Source organism: Drosophila nasuta, chromosome 3, assembly GCF_023558535.2.
Source record: "Drosophila nasuta strain 15112-1781.00 chromosome 3, ASM2355853v1, whole genome shotgun sequence".
In the NCBI taxonomy this organism is placed as follows: domain Eukaryota; kingdom Metazoa; phylum Arthropoda; class Insecta; order Diptera; family Drosophilidae; genus Drosophila; species Drosophila nasuta.
The window spans coordinates 46,875,300-46,901,593 of NC_083457.1; the positions used below are offsets into that span (position 1 = coordinate 46,875,300).

General features: G+C 33.5%; 1 protein-coding gene and 1 long non-coding RNA gene across 3 annotated transcripts; one reads left to right on the forward strand and one right to left on the reverse strand.

The window, feature by feature from the left end:
- Positions 1–1,138: 1,138 nt before the first annotated feature.
- LOC132791585 (lysosome membrane protein 2) lies at positions 1,139–26,294 on the reverse strand. Of its 2 annotated transcripts, XM_060800568.1 has the most exons (8): positions 25,852–26,294; positions 12,662–12,956; positions 5,112–5,203; positions 4,894–5,051; positions 2,607–2,748; positions 1,835–2,548; positions 1,650–1,775; positions 1,139–1,588 (listed from the first exon to the last, which is right to left on the reverse strand). In XM_060800568.1, the coding sequence occupies exons 2-8, from the start codon at positions 12,945–12,947 to the stop codon at positions 1,205–1,207; spliced, it is 1,902 nt and encodes a 633-aa protein (XP_060656551.1). In that variant the 5' UTR covers positions 12,948–12,956; positions 25,852–26,294; the 3' UTR covers positions 1,139–1,204. The 2 variants fall into 2 exon arrangements, with proteins under 2 accessions (XP_060656551.1, XP_060656552.1); XM_060800569.1 differs by lacking the exons at positions 12,662–12,956; positions 25,852–26,294 and adding an exon at positions 5,677–5,806.
- LOC132791252 (uncharacterized) lies at positions 7,729–8,637 on the forward strand. Its single transcript, XR_009632888.1, has 2 exons — positions 7,729–8,002; positions 8,324–8,637. It is a non-coding gene; the product is annotated as an uncharacterized LOC132791252 (long non-coding RNA).

The window sequence follows — 26,294 nt, forward strand, 5'->3', positions numbered from 1 at the left end:
GAGTTTCCCGTCTAGCATAGGACAAAGAGATGGAGGAGAATTGCCTTCAAAGCTTGGAGGAATCATTAATTCATCATACATACGATTTACTGACACTGAAGTTCAACCTTTAGAGATTTATCGTTGCTTTTTGAAAAACAAAACTTCCACTTTTAATAGATAGTCCTCACCTTACTTATATTATTACACCTAAAAGTAGGCAACACTTTTTGTGAACATCGCAATGCTTTGGCAAGCATTTTATCTAGATACCTAAAAGTATGCTACACATTTTTAAATGTGATAATTCTGTTGACTGGATTGCAATCTTAAGAGAAGATAGAGACCCTTAAAGTCCTTCCAAACAGTTCTTGACTTAAAAATCGGTTGAACTAATGTTATCCAACTTATAATTATTTAAAAATATACCTGATATTAGCAAAGAATGTTAAATTGTATATTGATTTATAGTTCAAATTGTTGTTACACTTAACTAAGCAAAATATAAATATAAACTGAAATTTCAATGATTTCATTAGGTGGAACCTAACGATGGATGATATTGTTGCTCAAGACAATATACCTTAAAAGTTTCACATTAATTTAGAACAGAACAAGTATTAGAGACTATGACGAAATTGAGATGAGTTTTCTTAATGAACGATAAGCAGCAATTAATTATGAAGTCATAAAATGTATAAAAGAGCTGAAAGAAAATCACGTAATTGATAGACGACACACAGTTTGATTTATGTGAAATAATATTTGATTTATTTCATGTACATAAAATCGCATAATCTTCAGAACATCCACTGCCTAAAACATTAAATAGTTACTCATTAAAATAGCTAAATGTAATTATCTAATTTTATATCTAGCTAACTAGCTAAGTAGAACTAGAAACGAGCTCGCATTTTTCACATTGTAAAAATGACTAGTGAATTATTTGTAGCTTTAACAATTACAAATTACAATTACAATTATGATTATGTATATACAATATATATATAGATTAAAACATACATACATCTATAACTAGCAAACCCGATTTGGCATTTGGTTGCAAGATAATGAATTATATGGAATTGGTCAAGATGTGCAAATGAAATGAATAAAACCCCTGTAGCATCAAAACCGTGTTTTCGTTTTTTTGTGTGTGTTATATATATGCCACAAAATTGGCCAGAACGTGACTAAAACCTAAGCGGAGTCAAGGTGCTGTTCACTATGAAGCTGCCTGGCTGGCAACGGCACAATCGATGATCGGCTGCACCTCGTCGCTGTCCCGCTCCGGATCAAGGCAGGCGGTCATGGCATGTGGCATGGTGCGCAGTAGCGCATAGCTATCTCTGTGATGGAGGAGCAACTTGTGCTGCTGATGGGCAATGAAGCTGCTGCCACGACGAAGCGAACGCCGGCCCATCTCGAGTATTTCTAGACTTGGATCGCGACCGAAGACAAAGTTCTGATACGCACGCACAAGGCTGAAGATGACGGCCGAGGCTCCGCCCACGATCATCAGATAGGAGCTAATAGGCACCGCATGTGGGGCAATCACGGTGGCCAGATAAAGCCAACGCTTAATGGCGGGTGTTAGCTCCGAGATGCCCTAGGAAGTAAATTCGAATTATTTATTTTATTTGGTTACTAAGTTAAGAATGCGTACACACCTCTTCCAGCCACATGACCGGAAACACAAAGTCACGAAAATCACGCACCGGATGCACGTCCTTGGCATGTGTGACCTTCAGATTGAGCTGTATGCGCACTTTGCCCTCCAAAGGTACTCCAAGTTTCTAAAAGATGAAACAACATTAGAACCTAAGATGATAATATGATAATTCAAATCTCTTACCGGTTGTATTTTGAAGTAGGTTTCATGTTTCTCGCGCTCTGGCTGCAAACCTTCCACAGCATCGAGCAGCTCGGGATCGGACTCGTAGAAATGCGGATTGGAGATGTAGACAGGCGCACCATACTGGCATGGACTGATGTTCTGCAAGCCACGCACAGCATCGTAATCGCTGGCATCGTAGCATTTATTCTCTGGATTATTCGCCGAATCGCCATACGAATTGTTAGGCAGTCGAAACAGATCTGCTTTGAGGCCATCCTTCTCCACACTCTCCACATACTTTAGAGGAATAATTCGACACAAATCCTTGTCATAGATGTGCACCACATCGGACTTTGTAATATCGCGTGGCGGAAAGAAGGATCCTTCAGACCCAGCAATACTTGTGCAAGGTCCTTCGCTCCAGTGCGGCAAGTGATCGAGGCCATTGAGTGAGTCGATGTAGCCAAACTGATCCATGCCCTGATAACCCGTCTTAATGCTTGAGACCTCTGTAAGTGTGCCATTGCGTGCTAGCAGTAAACCCATTCGCTCCATGGGTCGCATGTGCTTCGGATAAAATCGATGTGCTAAACTCACGAGAGCATCGTCATAGCCAAAGACCAATTGATCGGCAGTCACATTAATAAAAGGCTTGAACTTTGCCGCAGTTAACACAAAGGATATAGTTCTAGACAGCAGGTAACCGAGCTTGGGACTTAAACTTGTCAGTGTCTGAAAGGGAAATATATGATAAATTATACCATTCAATAATTAACTTATTTTTACTTACGAGCATTGGTATATTGGGCGTGACAATGGGCGTGTTTTTATCCACACTCAGTTCAGGAACAAATTGTAAGATTTTCTTATGCTGATATGACACCGTGTAATTGTTCTCATGGAACTTCACATTCACCTTCTCCATATCTTCTCTGTAATGACACCATAACAAAAAACAGCGTTTAACATTTTTGAAATTATGTTACGTTCATTTTCGTAATCTGTTTCTCTCGATCGCATTACAGCACGTGTCCAAGTCTCACACTCAAAGTCAGTCGTTGACAGTTTCAACAAGTTGCCTGATATTTGTTGTTGTCCGTTCGCAATTGTTGCTGGCAGTCAGCCCAAAGTCAGGGACAGTGTTGGTCGTTAAATAAAAAAAAAGATCCGAAAACTCAACCCAACCCAAACTGAATGTCAAGTTCATTTGGTTCAGTTAGAGAAATGTTGTCGACAACAAAAACAACAACAAAGTATTAAAGACAAAACGTTCAAAACTCAAAAACCCCATAATAATGACAAACATTTTGGCGTTTTTTCTGGCGCTTTGGCTACTGTTTGAAGTTGTCATTAGTTGTCAGCAATTTGTTTAGTTTTTTGTCTGCTCAAGTAAATCCATCTGTCTCATCTTGTAAATACAACAGTCACTGCGCTGTCAGTTCTCTAATTTTAATAATGCACTTTTTGTGCTAAATAATTGCATTTGATGCTGTATTTGTAAACATTTCGGTTTAAGTAGTAGAAGTGGAATTTTTTTTTTTCGAATTTAAAAAGTCAATTTCAAAATTTTTATATATCGAGCTGTGATTTCTGGAATGCACAGTAATAACTACAGTCTATATTTTCTGAAAATTTCGTTGTGATAAGATAAAAAACTAAGAAGTTATTCAAGAAATAGTTTTGTATGGAAAAACACGATGCAGCTGACGGTTCCTAATTGCTTTGAATGACAAATTGGTATATTTTGTGGTCTATAGTATGTTTTGAATGTTCTTTTGATATATTTTCGTCTATTTAGAATAATATTTCGGTATATTTTAAGAATAATAACGCGCCGTTATGTAACACTATATCGATATACTAAATATGGTGTTCGATTTATTTTAAGAATAATACCGTACTGTTTTTGTATGTTCTTGAATGTAATATAATACCGATATACTAAATATAGCCTTCGGTTTATTTTAGAATATTCTTTTGGTATATTTGATATATTTTAACAATAACACCTCGCTGTACTTTTTCATTTAAAAATCAACTCGTCGTAAAAAAAGTTCACTAAAAAGTGGCTAAACATAATATCCCAATTTAGCATTTATTACATTAAGGAATAACTAAATTATGTATGAGCAAAAACACTCTGGGAATAATTCCTACAAGAATCATTAATTATCTCATATAAAAAAATAAACAAAAAACATTTCGCAGCTATAGATTAATCTATTTCTGTTGATTTATATTTATTTGTATCGATGCAAGATTGATTGCCGATAGTCAGCGCTCTCAGCACGTTATCCTTCAGTGAAACTGGTTTCATTTCTGGGCGGTCTCGGTCTTGACTTGCACAATATTCACAGATACTCTCACATTACTATACTCGATCTCTCGAGACGTAATATTTGATATCGATTCGAGTTAATGGCTCAATTATTGCAAATGCTGCACAGTGGTTCCATGCTCAGGTGCAAATTGTAAGTAAAATTCAATAAGTTTCGAGTAACGACTGCAACTAAAGTTGTCGCAACTAATTACAGTTGTTGCTCCGATTATTAAGTGTTAACATTTTAAATGAATAAATTGTTGCAATTGTTTTGCTTTTTTTCATTGTTGTCTATATACCATATTTCAGCGATAGCAATTGTGGAATATAATTACATGCGCCAATCAATCAAATTGATGTGATGCATAATCTTTTATGAATTGCAAATAATGCTAAACAAACAAGGCAATAACAATAAAGCCGAAAAAACACAAATTTTTGATTAAATTTTCGGCGTGATTTCGCTTAGCTAATTACTTTGAGCAAACTCTAGACAAAAGCGCTTTCTATAAATGCACCGACTAAAAAAAAAGAAACACATAATTATTGTAATTGCACTCATTAAGGTTGATTTAAACACGTATTTCCTAACGAACCATAACAAAAGAGCTGCCATGAAAATGCTCATGTTAAATACTCTGATATTTAAGTAACTATATAGAATCAAAAGGCAACAAACAACTTTCCCTCTAGAACCCGACCAAAAACTCGGCGAGATTATAATTATTTTGCAATTAAAAATAAATTTTAAGCTCACCTGTAGACAAATGGTCCAACCTCCTGCAGTTTGGGCTTCTCGCCATTTAAAAAACCATCTGGATTCGTAACATTATAGATATATACCTTGGTTAATCGTATAACGCCGGGTCGTTGCCAATAATGATAACTTAAAGTGTCGTTCCACAGCCTTAAATTCTGTGTGAAATTAAAAATTGATTAGTTAAAACGGAAGATTAACTTTTAAGGAGTACTTACCTTTAGTATAAAATAATCCAGCCATGGTATGGATGTTAAAACTATGCCTAAGATTAATGTAACTATACCAATAATTATCACAGCTAGTCTATCTGAAAATAAATACAAATGTTAATAAACTTAGTTCGATGTTGATTCTAGTTTGGAATAGTAAAAGTTGCAGTCTGTTTGGCAAATCAATTAGCATTGTTAGCATTGGGGAAATACTCGTTATATGGATTGACAAACGCGAAAAACGTCAGTGGGAAGTCGTACTCAAAAGATTCGTCATACTTCCGTTAACAAGATCCCATAGCAACCTAACCGAACCCAACCCAATTTCCTGAGGCACTTCACACCTGTTTAATGGCTGCAATTCCAGTTAAGAGGCGATTTTTTTTTGCGTGCGGCATTTCACGGCTGTCACTCGCACTTGGCATCTTGATCTTGGCCGACTTACGAAATTGAATTTCATATTTTGAATTGAACTAAACACTTAATTGAAACTGCATTTTTGTTGTTGTTTTTCGTTGCAAATTGTTATGTTTATAGGAATATGCACTTTACGCATCCCATCTGCGATTACCTTGATGGCATTTTGTTGAGGTGGGCGTGACCGACATGTGGGCGGTTAGCCTGGTTATAACGTATAACGTGCAATGCCAACGGGTTTTTCGGTCACCGTATTTTGTGAGTCCGAAACCGCCTAAAACAGTCAACGAACTGATTGAACTTCTTATTTGCCTCCAACAAAATGCGAATTGCATGCGCCTCACAAAAAGTGCAAAGACCAGCAGATTAATATATACTTTGTTTTCGTCTAAATATATATACATATGTATGTATATAAATGCGAGCATATATAAATGCATTTCCTATTTTCGATTTATCGGGTCAAGCAAAGCAGCTAAAGTCAGCGCTTTTCGATAGCGTTGTCTGAGATTTATTCCAACTCATATTGAGCTATAGCATCTATAGAGTATATAGACAGCGCGATTGTTGATTGTTTGTCGAAAATGATTGCGTACGTTTTTTTGGCGACAAGAAAGCGGCAAAGTTCAAGAGTTTCATTGACCCTGAAAGCCGCTTCACCACAGCCTGCAAATCAGCAACAACAACAACAACAACAAATTGACGCAGAGAAAGTTACGTAAAATGTCATAAAATCAAGCACAAACTGTTGAAACTGACGTTGTAGTTGAGCTGGCTGGTTTATGTTTTTTTCTTCGTTTTTTTTTTTATTAATATATGAAGGTATACATATATATTTTTTTGGGGCAGCTGTCAGTTTCAAGGTCAAGGGAGTTTGAGTTGGGACAATCTGATTGCATTTACTGCCGGTTTATATTAATCGTCTTTTGGGCTTCTTCTCGTTCGTTGCCTTATTAGTTTACATCGATAATTATTTAGCTATACTTACATATATGCTTTTATTAATGTTGTAAAGACTCTCTTAATTAAATACTTTTAAGTTTAATTCTATTACAATTCAATTTAATTAAGTTCGTTTCAATTTCGTCTTCCTCTTTCTTTTTTCACTTGTGGCTTTTATCGATAACATGTCCTTGAGTTACATTATCGGTATTTTTCTTTGTTTCGATATTATGCTGATTACCGATTTGCTTATAAATAAATGGCCACACTATTCTAATAGTTTTGTTTTCAAATTTATTTCGTAAATATAAATATTTACAAATATATATGTATATACATATATTGTTACTGCAACTGACAACAACGATTGCTTGAGCCTATGATTGGCGACATGGTCAATAAGCATTTGGCACACAATTGATACGTCAGCAGCCTGCTGCCGTTGACAATAATGCTGAATTCTCAGTTGTTATTGCTGCGCTTGCTGTCGTAGCTGTTGCTGCTGTTTATTGTTATTGCATGTAAGAAGTTGTTATTACTTCGATATTTCTATTTGAACTTTAAGCTGTTTTTATACACTAGACGAAAGCATTCCCATGTTGTCATCAACGATGTCACCACTAAATGTAGCCAAAGTGCTAATTATGATTGCTTTTCCCTAATAATTTTAACAATAAATATTTAAAGTATACAGAATAATAATTATTCGAGGCGTTGGGTGCAGCTTTTCTTTCTGCTGTTAATTATGATTACAAATATGTAAAGAATTAATTGTTTACGAGAATATTTAATAGTCGGCTCATTTCATTTCGTTTTTTTCTGCATTGTAAATATTTGCAACGACTGGAGTTACAACAGACTCAGAGGCGTCTTATAGAGGGGCTTAACAACGTATTTTCTTATGTGGTATATTATATAATGAATATGAAGAGGATTTCATACGTATTAAAAGAAAACTTTAAAGGATTCATGCAGTAAACCTTTCATCACTTAATTTATGGCCAAAATTTATGTAGTATTTTTATATTTCTTTTTCTTATTTATGACTAAAGCAAATTTAATTGGCTAATATAACCTCAGACTAAAGTTTCTTTTTTGTAAAATGTGGTTGATGTGTATCCCAAGAAAGATTCAAAATTAATAATTATTCTTAAAAACTTTCATCGTTAACAGATGACATTATATTACTTTAATTTAATTTTAATAAAAGGTATCCCCTTTATGTTGAGTCCCTGCTTTAGACACTTAATGCTGGTGTCATATGTTCAGTTTGTTGAAAATTACAGCTAAGCATGTAACATCGTTTCTGGTTTCCATCCGTTTGCTGAACTGTCGAAATTACAAAAAAAATCTGTTCGAACTTAAAAGCAGCCTGAAGGCTTATTTCATACTAATGATAGTAATAGTTCTGTAAATTTATAACTCTTATTAATATTAGCATTAACATTAACTAAGCATTTCGCAAGACACTGTTGAGCACTTGCAATTTACAAAAGGGGAACGGTCATCAACAAAAACAGTTACAACTATGAATATCTGTGAGCTTAAGAATACAGTTTCAATAGATGCGGCATGCGGAATTGCTGCAACACAATGCAACAGACAAACAGCGCCAACTCGTGAGTAACTAAACACTTTGCAACGCTAGCCAACAATGCCTGCAGCTAAACAATTAAGCTCAGATTTCGTTTCAGAACGTGCCCCATTGCGGCATTATTCATGATCTGACTGCCAAAGTACCGCAAAGTGCGGCATTGTTGTCCATGTGTTGCTGTTGTTGCATTGTGTTGGACTTGGCTGCATTGTCTGGGCCGCAATGTAAACACTTTTGTTTAAGCAAATTATTGCAATTACTGTAGGAAATGGAAATGGAATTGCACTCGGACACACTTCCTTGTACAGCCTTACAATTTGCATCGCATTGTCGATCGTTCCGATCTTCGATCCTCGTTGCCAATTACGAGGATGTCTCATGTTCAGGTTGCCGGCAGTCGCAGTGGCATTTTGAACCGGTTTCCTGGGTTTATTCTCCTTTTTGTTTTTTGTATGTGACGTGCCTTCTTGGGTAATTTTTGCTTAAAGTTATCGCATATTAACCCTTAATTAAAATACTTACAACTGATTCCGATGCTGGATAATAAAGACGTTGCTCACGAGTAGCAAAAACAGAAAACGCGTAAACAGAAACAAATTACAAGCGAAGACAATTACGAGTGCCATGTTTTGTTGGGAAAGTGAAAGGTGGGAGAAACCCATCAAAAGAATCGATCGGCTGGAAGTAATTCAGTTGGAAAGGAAATTCGATATTCTTCGGCACATAAAACTAAAAGTGAGACAAAGAATTGTAACGTTTATTTTATGCAACAAGTCACATTCGATTTTACAAGATTTAATTTATGAAATATAAACGCTTGTTGCCCTTTTTATTTATTCGCTTTTCGTATGTATGTATGTGTGTAGGATTTACTTCCCTTTGACTAATCGAACTTTTGATTCCGATAAGTGCACGTGAACTATTGTGATCTAGTTCCATTGAGTAATCGAGCTTATGAATTGGGATTAGTTATCGATAACAAGTGCAAGTGAATTAACGTAAGTGCCTCAGAATCATTGTAATTTTAAAGGCTTATTGGCCTAAATCAACTACAAATCAATTGCACATTTTGGTTATACAATCTGTAAACAGAAAATCAACGACTTGTTATTGCCAAAGACGCCATGTTATGAGCCAAGTTATTGGCCCCACTAAGAGACTTCTTCTTGCGAGACTCTGCAGATTTGTTGAGCTCACTTTGCCATGCAGTGAGTGCAACGCTCAAGAGTGTGCCTGCTACGACTACCGCGCCTATTTCTGCTTCTGTTTGTGCTGAGCACATAAACGGAATGGCAAATACTCTGGCCCCCCACTTCCCCCGCTGACAACTTCCCAGGCTCCCCGTTTTTGAGTTTGACTCAGAATTGGCCAGCAGCAGCCAGCAGCTGTGATTGCTGTCTTGGTCGTGTTAATTGTGTTAATTTTTAGCTCACTCTCTTGAAGTCGTCTAACACTCTGTGGAAACCGACAGCGCAGTCCATATCCATGTCCAGAGCTGGCCAATCGACTCACACAGCTGTCGCTATCTCCCTCGCTTCACCTGCTACTTCGTCTTTGTCTCCGTCTCCCACTTTTGTTGGAGCTCAGCTCAGCTTCAATTTTCGGATGTTGGTATTTCACTCTCCGACTACGACTTCGACTCTGACTCTGGGGCTCGGCCTCTTGAGGTCTTGTAGCATATTGATTTGGCAACATTTTCATATTTGCTTTTGTATGTACAAGATTCGAGAGTGCTTATACCCGTACTTGTATTTGTTAGTTGTAGCATTTGGCAGTTAATAGTCGTTGTTGCTGTAGTTGTTGTTGCCGTTTGGAGTTTTCAGCTGTTGCACTGGTCACTAAAGCACTCACAGTTTTTTTAGTCGTTGTTGTTGTAGTTTTACTTCTATGCGAATACGCTTGGACTTTTCAATTGCGTTTTTTTCACGTTTGCGGTTTGCTTCACTTCTGTTTTTATGTTGCTTTGCGGTTTAGAATTGCCTAAGCACCGTGGTGCAAAATCAATTGAGAGTCGATTTCGAGTGCCCCTTAAGGGCATTTTTATTGAGAATTGACATTAACACATTTGGTATCAAATATCAAATTGTACTTTTCCATTTATGCGAAACAGATTGATTGACCTTCAGAGAGGCGGAGTGATTATGATTATGATTATGACTGTGACGAGATGAGACACAAAACTCGCATTTGCTCGTAATGCGCAATAACAGCTTGGAAGGCAATTATTCTAGGTAGCATCATAACTTGACTAGGCAATATATATAGTATTTAACTAGCCAAGCGTAAAGTGTAAGCATTATCGGATAGCAGCATCTGATTTGCTCTCACGTAACACAGAAGTCTTAAAAAAATGTCAAGCCCAAGAATAATTGGAGGCATCAATAACAAATACCATAACTAGACAACAAACTTTTAAAAGCCAAGTGCAAAATGTTGGCAAAAAAGCGAAATGATTCTAGACAACGAGAGAACTTGCCTAAAATGAAGGCAATCAAAAACACCGAATGCGATGTCAACGAAACCGAAAGCGAAACAACTTGGGCGATGATATGGCCAAGTTCAGAGAGAGACAGCGACAGAGAGAAACATAAAGAGTGAGAGAGAGACAGAGAGATAGACTGTTAGACGGAGCTAGTTAGTGTTCTTGGCCATGGTTGTTGTTTGCATGGCTGGCTTCGACGACGACGACGACGACTAGATTTCATGACTGCGCAGCTGGGGCTCACATGGCGTATACGTAATGTCGTCTGTGGCACAGAACTCGGCTAACTAGGCAAGTTACGAGTATGTTATGCTGTTGGCTGTTTGCTGTTTCCTTGATTTCAATCTCAATGTTTAGTTAGTTGCAGTTTTTCCTTTGACTTTTTTTCGGGTTTCTGCATTTTTTGGCTTTTTTTTGGTTTTGTATTTTTCAAGTCTGCATCAGTTGATTGCCTTAATGCTTAATGTTGTTGTTTATCTCGGTATTTTTGGCCAAATACTTGTTTTGCATTTGCAGTTTGCAATTGCAGTTCTTTGATGACCAGTTTTGTAAAAAAAAAACAGAAAACTTTTGCGGTATTTACATCAACAGTTGATTGCAACGTTGTTGTTGTTGTTGTTGTTTTTTAGTTTTAAGTTTTATCTATTTAGTATATAATACTTGTTGTTGTTGCTTTTAAGCACCAGCTTCAAGTATTTTTTATTTTCATTTCGTATTTTTTGCAAGTTTAAAGTGGCGCACAACTTGTTTTAGCTTTAGATTTTTGGTCAAGTAAACAACAACAGCAACAGCAGATAAAAAAAGCGCAAAACACAACAAAACGTTACCAATTTGGTAGTTGATATTGACTTTAAGCTTGCTAATTGCGCGTTTTATTGATAAAAATGTAATAATTGTTTTTAATTTAGTGTGAAAAAATCCAAAAAATAAAATACAAAAATGTTCAATTCTTAATTAAATGAGAAGATTTCACAATGTCAAATAACTGCGCAAATCAATTATAATGATTTTGAAGTCATTAAAATAAAATACTGCATGTTCAATGAAATACTGAATTTTATAGTTGATAAATTGAGTATTTGACTGAAGTTTTTAAACAAAACAAATTCAAACAATAAAGTTCAAAAAGTTAAATACTGACTAATCCAAGTTTTGAAATGCAAAATAGCTTTGACAATAAGAATTCTAAATATGTTGGAAGTATGTTTAAATCATTAAAACGAAATACTGATTACGGACAATTTAATGGAATATATTCTACATATCTAAAGAGTGAAATATAAAGTATTAAACTAACTGCAATGAAACCATTCAATTTTCAATGCAAAACATATTTGGAAATATAAATTTGAATTTCGACTAAAACATTGATTAGGAAGAATTTAAAAGAAGCTTGTGTTTAACAACATATTCGAGTGCAGATAAATATAAAAATATTAAAACATTTGTAAAAGAAAGCAAATCAAAATATCACAAAACAAAGAGTAATTATTATGGTTTCAAAGTATTTATAAGTAATAGAACTGAAACGCTTATTAAAATTAATTCAGAGCTTGTTGAGAGAAATATTTGCCTGCCATTTGCAAATTTGAAGAATAATAATAACTAATTCTTTTTTAATGACATATAATTTAAATGATCTCAAAGTATTTTTAAGTGATTAAACAAAAATACTGACTATAGAAAATAAATAACAAAATTTGTTGAATAATGCTTAATGTGCAAGTTACAAATCCAAAAGAATAAAATAAAACATGTTGAATTATTTTTTAATGAAACGATTATATTTCCTAAATTGAAATAACTGCTCATAAAGGAATTCTAATGATCTGGAAATAATTTTAAGAATAATGAAATTTGGGAAATTTAAGAAAATCTTGTTTAATTATATTCAATGAACTATATTTAATAAAACGTTTCTATAACTATATTTAATGAAACGTTTCGATTTTGCAATGCAAAATAAAAAATAATTGATAAGCATTGTAACTAAAGCACAGATTATGGAAAATTAACGAGAAACTTTGTTCAATGGAATATTTGCCTGCAGCTTTTCCGAATGACTTGCATTTCTAGTTGAGTCTGAGTTGAGTTGAGTTGAGCTAAGTTGAGCATACTTACTATTGCTAATCTTAATGCCATGCGATATTAACATGGATAGAGGCGTCCCTCTGTGTGTTACATGGGGGCGTGTCCGACGCCCGCTAGCAGTTGACGCTTGTGGATTGCTGCTCTGCTGTTGTTGTTGTTGTTGTTGTGGTTGCTGCTGTGGCTGCAATTGTTGCTGTTGTTGCTGCTGCTGCTGTTGTTGTTGCTGGTGTCGACGACCACGCCCACAGCTCGCCCAGTCGAGTAGGTGATCTCTAGCCGTGCGTCCATATCTCAAATAATGTTTTTCTAAGCCCATAATTCAAGTCTGTCAAATGCAAATGGAAATAAGTTAAAGTCAAATAAATTAGTTAAAAGTCGACATTGCAATTATAATTTAATTAATCTAATCTCTATTGCCGTTAGGGGTCAACTGGGGACTAAGGCTTCTAAACGCTTAATTACACCATATGTGAGGGGATTTTATTCAGAATATGCACTAGAAAAAGAACAGTTTCTAAAGTCTAGAACATTCGTTTTAATAATTGTGTTCTTAAAGTAAGTCCATTCTAAAATCAATTGTAAAGACTATGAGCATTAATTTGAAAAATGTGAAATTCGCAATATAAGATTTAGATCAAGCTATAAAAACTAAGAGGATTAATCTGAAAAATGTCAAAATTTCTAAAATAGGACTTAAAATACTAGATTTAGGTTGCTAAATTCTGTAATCCATTGAAATTCATATAAAGTTTTTATCTAACTTTTGAGAATTTTCGTTCATAGCTCAGTTAGTTGAGTATTTTTCATTGTAGTCTGTGAAGCGAAGGTAAGCGATTTGATAAGTACTTCGTAAGTAAAAGAGGTAGAGTTTCAACATATGTTTACAATTGAATGAATAAACATGGATGCGCCTAAAAAATAAGAATTCGAGATTCAGGATTTACATGTTCTTGACGCACTTTTTAAAAGAAAATGCTTACTACTAAGACCAATATCAAGATTTTATAGCTTTTTTTTATCAGTGTATGGTATGTTTACGACTTTTGATGGATAGTATTGTAAACGATGTTTTTCGAAAAGTAGAGAATGTCCGGCATTAGAGGAATCCCAAGATTTTGTGCATTAATTAAATCGTAGTGTAGTGAAATGATCGACCACGAACAATTAACGAGTAAGCATGCGAGCAATATACGAATCATTAATATCAAAAACCAATTGAGTATGCTCTAGTCTAGGGTGCTCGGCCAGTGCCCAAGTTCAAAATGCTTCAAAATTAAGTTCAACATGCCACACGCAAATTGAACTATTATATTTGTGCACTCGACTGATTAAGCGTAATTTTTTTGTTGTTGTAGCTTGTGACGTTCGCAGTGACAATTTGTGAATACTCTGGCAACAATTTTGAAGAGTATTACTCGTATAATTAAAATAAAACATTTGTCATTGCCAGTGCAACTTATGCAAATGCCAGTTGCATTTGCTGTCCAGCACGAAGAATTCACCTGTGAGCTGTGATCTGTGATTTTTATTGAAGCGAGTGAGAGAGAGATTCATTCATTCATTGTAAGCAGCTTAACAACACCTTGTATACGGGGTAATTGAAGTCCGTTTGGCTGCACGACTCTTGGCTTGATTTAAATGCGACATGGCATGACAAGCGTTTAGTGGATGTAAACGAAAGACTCAAGCGACGAACTTGCCGACACTCAACAAACACTTTCATAATTAATATATGCCATGTGATGCATGTGCTGCAGTTATTTTTAAGATCTTTGGTACTCCTGCGTCATCTCTCTCTCTCTCCCTCTCATTCACTCGCTGATATAACATTCCAAAAGTTTACTTTTATTATATAGTAGTTGCTGCTCTGTTACATTTGAGCGAGTTTCGAGTTATGAACAACGAAATGTTCAACTGTTGTGTAAGGTTAAAAAAAACAAAATAAAGATGCACAGAAATTATTTAAAGACAATTAATGGCATTTAGTTTTTGCCCCGTTTTCGGTTTTAATTGCTTGCCGCAGCAGACGAAACACACACGAAAGATTGTCAACTGCTTTGGGCCAAGTTCAAAAGCTCTGTCTGCCCCATCTGACTGACAACCTGACTTTAAACTTCATTTTCGCCATCAGTGGAAGAAAGAAACATCAAAAAACAACAGACGACAGAGTAAAGATCTTTCGTCTGCAGGTTGCGCTTAATGAGCATGAAAATAATTAAGACCAGTTTTAATTTGCAAATATTTGCGCAATGAGGAAATTAAGAAAAAAGCCGCAGGCTCAAAGTTTGTAGAATAGCCAAATAAGGTTAAATGGGAAAGGAACTGGAATTACTTAAGAGAAAAAGGTAGCAGGAAGAATCGAATTAATTGTGTTATTAATAAATGCTTTACTCTTTTTTTAAGCTCGTTAAAATTACTGTAAATTTCAGTGAATTCGTGGCTCAAAATCTTTTTCAGATTTTATAAAGAAAATAATTAAAATTACTAGATAAATATAGTACCACAAAGTATTGCATAAAATTGTGTTATTAATATTTTACTTAACTCTATTTGACGCTACTCATTTTTGCTTAGATTTCATGGCACAAAATTTGTTTAAAAGCTACATTCTGGGTCACTGTGGGCCATAAAAGTAATACCAATAAAGTGCGGTATTATTCTTAAAAAATACCAAATGAATACTCAAGAATACTAAAATATACGACAACTTTATTTGGTATATCGGTATACTATTACATTCAAGCATATACCAAAATTGAGTGGATTTAATATTAAAAATACTAAATGAATATACTAAAATAGTACTGAAAAATACCAAAGGCTACATTTGGTATATATATTGAAATATGTATCAAAGCAATGCGGTACTGTTCTTAAAATATACCAAATTGATATTTAAAAATACTAAAATATACTGAAAGGTAAATTTGGTATATCGATATACTATTACATATGCATACATACATACCAAAATGTAGTATAATTCTCAAAATATTCCAAATTGTTATACCAAAAAACAGCTGAACATATCAAAGACTTTAATTGGTATATAAATATACTATTACATTACAAGCATATCCTAAAGTACAAAATATGCTAGAATGTCAACTAAGTCGCAGATATATAGTTTTAACCTTTTTTTGCCATACAAAATTAAATCAAAACTAAAAAAAAAATTAGTATTGAATTAATTGTATTATTAATATATTATATTCTTTCTTTCTTTATATTTTTACGTTCAATATTTTTGTTGATATTTATAATGGGACATAAATTACTAAATAAAAAAGTACCACGAAGTATTGAATTCATTGTGTTGTTATTAAGTGATTTATTCTTATTAACACTCATTAATAGTATTATAAATCACACTTTTCATGCCTCAAAATCTGTTTACAGACCACATTCTAATGGGCCATAAACAGCTTACAATGTGGGTTTGAATAACCGCCTGTTAAAATGGAGTAAGATGTGGTTCCTTTAGTGGATTTTAATGCCAATCTAATTTCCACTTTGCACACACCCCAATTAAAGTGATATACACGTAAATGGCAAATCACTTTCCCACAAATTTGTGGCTCATAAGCGCCATTAAAGCCAATCCATTAAGAAGTCTTTGAAGACATTAAAACCGCCCAAGTCCCGAACTAAAACTAAAACTGTGACTGAGCCTGACTAAAACACGTTTTAACAATTTTCTTGCTTATTTTCACACATTTTTCTTTCTTTTTTTTGTTTTTTTTGGCCGGCTTCGACTTTGGTCACCTCGACTTCTTTTCGATGTGGCTTCGTATTCACTTTTGTTCAGTCTCAGTCTCAGTCTCGGTCTCAGCTTCAGCTTCTTTTTGCCACAAGTATTATGTAAGCAAATACGAAAAAGTAAAAATGATTGAACGAAAAAATGCATTTGTCCGAAAACAAACTGTCTAGAAATCATTAAAAAATAGCACAGACATTTGCGTAAATAAAGAAATTACAGCAGCAGCAGCAGCAAGAGTAAAAATAATAACAACAGCAAAGAGATTGCAAAATTGCACAAATACGAAAATCTATTGACCCAAATACAGTTTTTTTTTTTTTATAGTATAACCAGTCGGGCACATATGGCCAAACCAATATGCGATGGTGCAATTCAGCTCCAGCTCCAGCTCCAGCTCCAGGTTTTTGGCTTTCTAAACATTCCCAACACAGCTGATGACGATATTTTTGAGTTTGAGTTTGGGCTTTGGCTTTGGCCACCTCATTGGTAATAGTAACACTTTTGATTGCACATAGCAGCAGCACAAGTTGCACTGTGCAGTTGCCACTTGCCGGTTGCCAGTTGCCAGTTGCCAGACAAGCTGCTAACCAGCAGCTAACTATCTAACTAGCTAACCAGAAAGCCAAACGGGCCATTCCAGGCAATGCAATAAGTAGGTTGCTTGGCCAACAGGCCACTAAGCCAATAAGCCAATGCGCTGAGCGCAGTGCTGAGCACAGTGCAACACGATGTGGCTGCCACAGACTGGTTGGCATTTAACGTGCCGCACAACAACAAAACAAATCTTCTTGCCCGTCTACGTTATTGTTTATGCTGTTGCTGCCGTTTCGTGCAGACTTTTTTAAGTATATACTAACTATTAGTTAGTCGCACCTTATTTCTAGGGAATTCACGTTTAAGTTAATACACATATATAATGTAACTGAACTTGTGCAGAGTATCGCCAAAATTTAAAGATATCGTGTATTAAGTATTTAACGTAAGTCGCGCCTTTTCTTTGCCAGATGCCCAAGCAAAAGGGAATTTAACTTGTAAGTTGATAAAAATTAACAGACTGGGCTTAAGCAAAATCTGCTTATACTTAATTTTAAGGTAACTAATATACCGCTACAGAGATAATAAGCATGAAGAGCATAAAAGTTTCTATGCAACATTCCTTATTAATATTTAATAAATCCAACGATATAATAATTTATATAATAATAAATAATTTATATAATAAATAATAAACAAAAAAAATTAAACTGAACTAAATGAGTAACAAAGTTTTGCTTTCATTTCTTTCAAATATTTTCTAAATTTAGCCATTCAAACGCAGAACATTTTTTGAAATTCCCTAACAATTTGGTATTATTAAAAGAAGCTTTATCAAAGGACTTGCTTACATTTCAATGAGTTACCTTACATATCTCTAAAATAATAATTAATTTTGTATAAAAGAGACTTTATTAAAAGACTTCCTCACATTTCAAAGATTAATCCTACGCATCTCTTCAATAATAATAAATATATTTATTTTGTAATACATTCATTTAACGAATTCTTAACCCGAGAAAGAATAATCAGATATGTGTAATTCAAATAATATACGTCACTAATATAGAATGTTGGCATATAATAGAAATAAATGCAAAATGTCACTAACGAAAAGAAAATTGTAAGTATCTGATATCCTACTTTTAGTTTACTAAATTTCTTATATGTTAATATAACAAAGGATCTGTATTTTTGAAAACTCCAATTTTGAGACTTCGAGGTAGAAATGGAAAGAGTCTCTTTTTCCTAATTCTCTAACATTTATTTACTAAATCGTATTATTATGATTGTATTATTGAATTATCTTTTTTTTTTCATTTTTATTTTTTTTAAGAAATATAGTTAATTATGTGGATATTACTTCACTTATAATTTAGTAAAAAAGTTTTAATGAAAAATTATTTCATCAATCAGTTTTTTCATAAGTATTTTAAATTTGCTTCCTTTAAACCTTAGTTTACTTTTCTTTTTAATATTTTTAAAGTTTATCTTTGCAGTCTTCTTACTCATCTTTGGTGTAAAGTTTTCATATACCCTGTAAAAAAAATATCTGTTCACAAAGAAGAATTGCAGTTCAACACAAACGCTTTCAGTGAGTGTTGTTCATTCAGTTGATGCTGTTGAAATTTTGCAGCTACTGTTGAAATCTGTGTGCACTTGTTTGCTGTTTGTTTTTGTTTTGGTTGTGTTGTGTGTTGTGGCATTGTTGTGGCTTTTTTGTTGCTTATTTTTACGCGCATTTATAAATTTCACACAGCAGCCAAAAAAAGACTGCAAGTTGCGACTTGCACAGTGTGAAGGTCGCGCTTCATTTATCTTTCTTTCTTTTGTGCAGCCGGCAGCTGTTCCATATCCAGTTTTGTTTTTGTTGCTGTAGTTCAACTCTTTATGCACTTCGGTTGCATTTAATGCATTTTTAATAAATTTCTGTGCTAAACTTATACGACTTATTACAATATTTTATGTATATAAAATTTCAATTTTTTTCCAGATTTTTTTCTGGCTTGCATGCAACTTGAAACGTTGCTTCTTTTTGGGAGCTGATTACAGGGAGAGAAGAAGCGATTGCAATGTCTTGAATGGCACTTGAATGGCTTCATAAAGCCAATGCCAAAGAGGGGCGCATCTCATAATTGGCATCGTTGTATGGAACGCGTTGATTGGCAAATTGTATGCAATTATTGAAACGAAAGCTTCGAGTTTTCGATTTTGATTCCCGTAAAAGTTCGTTCATCTTTTGCACTGTTGACATTGAGACGTTCCACAATGTTGCGGAAGTTGAGAGTGAAGCACCAGACTCTGACAGACTCTGAGCCAACTCAGACAGGCAGACAGACAGACAAAAAGTATTTAGCCATAATTGTTGCTTACACATCGGCGAGGTATTCATTAGAGCCATAAGAAACGTATGTTGGCAATTTCTTTGCGTATGCCAAATAGCACGCAAAGTTACCCGAAAGCCCCTCAGAAAGCCGCTTCAGTGGCTGATTCCCCGAGCCATGTAAATCGTTTCGCTGAGCTCCTCAATTAACTTAAATTGGCAACACTTCGAGCGCATCAAATCATTCTAACAACAACAACTACATACTACGAAAAGACGAAAACGAAACGCTGTTAAAGCATTTTTTAAATGTTATTAAGCCGTTTAACATTCGACTTTGAATATGGGTTTTGTGGGTTATGCAATTCGCAGCATGCGCAAAAATATAACGAAAGACTGAGGCAACGAACTTGACGTGCGGCTTGGTGAAAGAAAAATTAGTTTGTTGTATAAGAAAGTTTATAAACAGCAAATGCAGAAGCTGCTGGAAGCTAATTTATTAATTAAATGTAATTTGTTATTATGTTTTCATTAATTTAGTACTTCTTTGTTTTTTATATGGAATGGTCTGAGTTTTTTGAATACATTTTTTATTTGATTAATATGCTGTGACAAATTTCTGGAAGCTGCTGAGAGGCGTTCAATACTTAATGACTAATTTGTTAATTAAAATTAATCGCATATTATGTTTTCAACAAGTCAAACATACTCAATTAATAACGGCCAACATACTGATTTGTCTTTTCTCAGAGTGATTTGCGATTTTTTTTATTGTACTTTAAAAATCAATGCAAATCTTAGACAGGCAGACAAAATGTAAGAATCTTTTTCTTTCCAATTTTGTTGCAATCCCTAAAAATTTTGTAGAATCGTGCATTAATTTAACACTAATTTGATATTGCAAAGAAATTAAACATTTTATTTGCATCAAGTCGAATAACGTGTATTGAATTAATGCTGCTTTTTTCCTTTAGTTTCCTTTAGCTATGTATATAAGAGCTGTCAGGTTTTTTGAATAAGTTTCTTAGATTGATCTGGGGTTTTTTTTAAGGATCAGTGTAATCCTGTCAAGAACTTAAGATCATTTTTTCTCCTAATCTTTTTCAGATAATATGTGATTTAAAAAAATTTTAAAATATATACTTTTTCTACATTTTTATTATAACATTCTTACAATTTCGAAGAAACATTTTAAAGGCGTCTATTAGTAGAAGGCTAATTTGTTAATAAAAAATAATGAGATATATTGTTTTTATTATATAAGATTAATACTGCTAAATTATTTTGGATAAGTTTATAAGATTGGTTTTCGAAGTGTGAATTTTCTAATATTCTATTCTTATTCTTAATTTTGTAAAGTGGTCTAACAATTATGTAAATTCTACATAAATGCATTCATTAATTTATAACAAATTTGTTAATTGAAATTTATTTCTTATTAATTTTTTAACACATAAAATTATTAACGATCAAGTCGCCGCTTTGTCTGTTGAATATCTTAGAGTGATCTGCGTTTTTTTTTTCATGCCCATCGCATTGTTTTATCTTAAAATGTTAAATCTGTGAAACGCCCCAAAAAAGCGCCAACACACCTACACAAATGTTCAATTGTTTCAGTAGCCGGTCTACAATTCTTTTTTCAATTACAGCCAACAAGCGAGCGAGCGAGCGAAGTGGCTTTTTTTTTTTTGTTTGGCCCTCTTTGCCGCCTCTGCAGCTCTGCAAATGAGTTTGGCTTAAGTTTACTTATTCTTGGCAACTCGGCAACAAATTGCCACGCGCTCTTCTCTTGTCGGTTGGCTGCCGTGGCGAATCGTTGAAGCGTGTCCGCTTCAGCGCATTATTGGCTAACAATTTTCCAATAGTTGCAGCCAACAAACAACAACAACAAAAACAACTTGTTGTTGTTGACTGTGCGTCGTGTGTGTTGTAATTTATACGTCTATTAACAACCACTTCTCTCTTCTCTCTCTCTCTCTCTTTCTGTCACTCTCTGTTTTAGCCATGTTCGTGATCCATTTTTTTGGCTAAATGCTCTAATTACGCTGCAGAATTTGCCGCTTTCAGATACCGAACTTGGCTTACAACGAAATCCTTTCTTGGGATTTGAAACCCAATTTATATATATGTATATGGTTAATTTTATCGATTTTTTATGCCTGCCGCTCAGCTCAGAGCTGACAGACGGAACGAAGGCCGCCAACGAAGCGTGGCCGAAAAAATACAAAGCCAAGTCAATCCTGACCTAAGTCACCGCTTTTTTGATTGGCGGCTGTTTTTTCTTGTTTTTGGTGGAGTCTGGGCTGGAGTGGCTGATAGATTGATGGGTTTCTGGCACATTAAAGCGAACTTCCCTCCTCCCTTCCTCCTCTAACAAATTAAGAGCTTATCAATAGGCAAATCAATTTGCTATTAAAAAAAAGGCATACAGCATTCATTATATAATATGCTTATAATAGTTGCCATACTCGAAAGCTTGTCGCATGTTCACTTTATTAGCAAAATGTACCTTGGGGGCAACAACAACAACAACAACAACAGCGACAACAGCGTGTGGCAACATTGGCAAAAACAGCGCCGTGAATCACATGCTTATGTCAATATTTCAATTTAAACGGCTAAGAAAACACACCACAAAATATTCCCCAACAGCCAAAGAAACAACAATGCGAGCACTTTGTCAAGCAATTGTTGCTCTTCGGGACCCTTTTTTTCTATACCCGCTATCCATAAGTTAGAGAGGGGTATTATATGTAGGTTTGTGCCTCCAAGAAATGTATGTAACTATAGTATTTATGATTCATGAAAATGTTGTTGCGATCAGATAAAAATTGTATAAGTTATTTAAGAAACACCTTCGTACAGTAAAAAACGCCAACTACAATCGATTCTTAGTTGCTTTGACAGACAATCTATGTTGTACTCTATGGTATATTTTAAATGTATTAATATACCGAATATATACTTTTGATATTTTTTTAGTATTTTTGCGATATATTGATTTGGTATATTTGCATTCTAGTATATTTTGCACTTGATGGTATATTTTGAATGTAGCACTACATCAATATACCAAATATCTGGTATATTTTGCAATCTATGATATATTTTAAATGTAGTATTACATCAATATACCAAATATAGCATTCCGCATATTTTCAGTATTTTTGCGGTATATTATTTTGTTATAACTTAAATTAATACTGATATATTTTTAGTATTTTTGCGGAATAATATTTTAGTATATTTGCTTCGGCTAAGGATCTGGTATATTTTGCTATCTATGCTATATTTTAAATGTAGCACTACATCAATATACTAAATATCTGGTATATCAATCTGGTATATTTTGCACTGTATGCTATATTTTAAATGTAGCACTACATCAATATACCAAATATAGCCTTTGATGCATTTATAGTATTTTTGCGGTATATTAATATGGTATATTTTAAAATGAATACCACACAGTTTTGCTTTTATTTACATTGGGTAGCAGGTATTTCACAGTCACGCACACTCAACTTTTGGTTTTAGTTTCTTTTTTTTGACGTCTATTGCACTTAAGCATTTTGCATTTTGCGGTTAATTAAGACGACTTCTGTGTCGATGGCGATGCCAATTTTTACGAGTTTTGTGTTTTGTGGGCGTGTGGAGTTTTTTCTTGGTGAAGATGGATGATTAGTTGGTAGTTGGCATAGCTTTACAGTTAAGTGCTGACAAAATTTGAAATGCCTGCTTGAAAGTAAAATTTAGTTTGAGGAGGAGGTTTCAAAGTGTCTCAGTTAATGCTAATTACAGCTTTGAATAAGACTAATAGTTCAGAAAAGTAAACATTAACAATGTAGCAGATATTTGCTCTTTCAATTTCCGAAATTTATAATTTAATGTTTTGAAGTTCTTTAAATTATTCAAAGTAGCAGTAATTCATCTATTCTATGTGAAACCAAAAAAATGTGAGTATCAATTTAATACTACTAATTCTTCTGTTTTGAAAGTGCGTAATTTTGTAACCTTACACAACTATTTTCTATTCGAATTTATAAAAGAAAGAAAGAATTTAATGATAATTAAAAAGTTAATAATAAATAAAATATCAGTAATTCTTATCCGTAAATGTTTAATTTAGGGATAAGAATAAAATTTTAACATATCGTGTATTTATTCTCAAATATAATAATAACTAAAGTAGCACTAATTCTTCTGTTCTACGTTTTGATGTGTTCCATTTTACACTAATTGCAATTTGAATATGACTAATTCTTCTCAAAAGTAAACATACATATATAAAGCAACTGTGATTACGATATTCCAATTTCAAAAATTCAGACTTTAGTCATATTTAAAATTTTGAATGTAACAAAATTTATTCTTTATATTATTTAGTTCTTCTCTTTTGTGCTTTGAAGTGTCTAATTTCATGGTAATTATAATATCAGTGAGACTAATAGTTCCTCAAATTAATTTTAAGTTAGGTTAATTTAAATTTAAAATTTCTAAAAGTTATTCATAGTAATTCTTCTAATTCAAATGTGGAATAATAATTACGATCTTATTATTCCTATCTAAAGCAGCAGTAAATTTTCTATTCCACGTTTCGAAGTTTATAATTTTATAATAATTACAAGTTCAGTGAGATTGTTCCTCAAATTAATCATACGTTAAATTCATTTCAATTTCGAATTGCGAAACAGTTCTAGAAACTATTCATAAATAATAGCAACAGTACTTCATCTAGTTCAACTTTCAAATTATAATTTTATTGTAATTTGTCTTCTGATCTAACTTTATAAATTGATAATTGCACTTCAATAAGATTTATTAACAATAATCATATATAAATGGTTAAGCAAAAGCAGCAGAGTAGAAGCTACTCCAATTTTAGAAGTATTTCATAATTTGAATTTTATGATAATTAAGGCTTTGACACTTCTCGAAATTAATCTACATAAAGCAGCAGAATATTCTTCCATTTTAAGCTTGGTATGATAATTATAATGTCAATATCAATCATAAAAAAAACCGTTCCTATTTCGGAACTTCAAAATTGAATGATTAGTACAATTTCAACTTGTCAAATAGTTCTTGAAATGAATCATAAATAAATCAGACATAATTCTTCTTTTTCAATCCAACCAATGTCAATGACAATTCGTGCATTGAACTGCAAATAAGACGCACGAAGATGAAGACCTCAATTGCTGTGGCCAACCTTCAACTCTTTCTACAACTAGACTTTCGACACACCCCAAAAAAAGCACAACTGTAACTAGCAATTTCTCTGTGATGTTTACACAATAAATTTCACACTTTTTTGCTTCATTTGCTGAACGCCAACACAACAAAAATAGCTATTACTTTATGCCCAATAGTCAGCTTGACATTGACTTACATTTCTGTGTGTTTTTTTTTTTATTTTTGGATTTGTAGTAAGCTCTTGTTTCTGTTTTGGCATAGCTAGGTCAAATTAACGTAACATGACGCCGTCTATTGACTGAAACACAACTCATAAAAGAACGGTACACACACAACAAATATTAAAATGCATAAACATTTTGTAGGCTTTTAATGAGTATAACACTATATGGAAAACTCTCTTGTTGAAACTCAACTATTAAAGCTGACCGCTATGTTTTAATAGCTCTTTTTTGTTAACCTTAACATTGACCTGACCTTTAGAAAATGCAACAAGCATTTTCCCAAATTTAAAGAGCGGGTGAACAACACAAAAAGCTACGTGATGTGTGCTTGCATATTTGCACTTTGAAGCTTCAAATTTGCATAAGCACAATACATATAGTATATGAAAAATACTATATAAGCACATACTCAACCTACTATGTAAAAAATATACTATATAAACACATAAGCAGAGCTGAAGTCGACGTCAATCAGAAGAAGAAATTGATTTGAAAGCACTTACAAAATATTTAGAAATTTGAAAATTTTAAAAATAATTTTCAAATATTTAAATTGCTCATTTCACATTGATAAATAAGCTTTAAACAACTGTGACTAATTTTAATTTCAGCAAATAAAATGTCACTCTATAGTTCTATAGTATTTGCCTTGGCTTAGTTAAGTTTTTAAGCTGACTGATAACTTTGTGGAATACCTTGAAGTTTGTATGTTTTAACATATACACGTTACATTAAATGTATTTAAATAAACAGGAATCGATCATTAAACAAAAAATGTTATTATTTAAAAATTTAATTAAATTATTGTGAAATTTTTTCTATGAAGATTTAACAAATGGTTTTCCTTTACGAATTGAATATTATATTCCTTTTTTCATCACTTAATAAATCTGCATAAATAGAAAATCCTAAATTGGTATTTTCTTTTTTATCTCCTCTTTAAATAAATACACTTTTAAATAATAGAATATTTCGTAAATAAAAAATACTAAATTGGTCTGTCCTTTTTTTCGTCTTCTCTTTAAAGAAACACACTTTTAAATACTAGAATATTTGGTAAATATAAATTACTAAATTGGTCTATTCTTTTTTTTTTGTCTAAAATCTTTGTCTTTAAAGAAATACACTCTTAAATAATAGAATATATGGTATAATATTCCGCATTTGCTCCATTTACACTTACTTTATAAATTTCAAAACTTCAAGCAATGCCGCTAATCCAAAAGAAACTTTTTTTTGTAATTGCACTTTGTAAATATTATAATGATTTTGCTTAGATTTTTAGAAAACACGTTAGCCGCATGCTCAATCGATTTAAATATATATTTTTTTTCGTTTTATGCCAATTTTAGAGATTCACACATATCCTTAAAAACTTCTTTTTATACGCACATTTTTAAATGTATTCTTGATTCTTCTATTTAGCATTCAATTAAATATAATTCATCACATAGCACACAACAAAATCCCAAAAATTGTAGAGCGAAATCGAAAGCGAAGCCGAGATTGAAAGCGAAACTGAAAAGCGATCGCGAGACGAGACGAGCCGAACATAGAGCATATGTCGTGTGTGTGTGTGTGTCTCTCGTTGGCAAGTTGAAGTTGACGCGTCGAAATGAAAAGCTC

Coding starts and splice junctions, on each gene's coding strand:
- LOC132791585 (XM_060800568.1), bottom strand. CDS start 12,947: ATGGGCTTAGAAAAACATTATTTGAGATATGGACGCACGGCTAGAGAT. Junction 5,052..5,111: donor TGGATTATTTTATACTAAAG/GTAAGTACTCCT, acceptor AATTTCACACAG/AATTTAAGGCTGTGGAACGA. Junction 2,749..4,893: donor GTTGGACCATTTGTCTACAG/GTGAGCTTAAAA, acceptor GTGTCATTACAG/AGAAGATATGGAGAAGGTGA.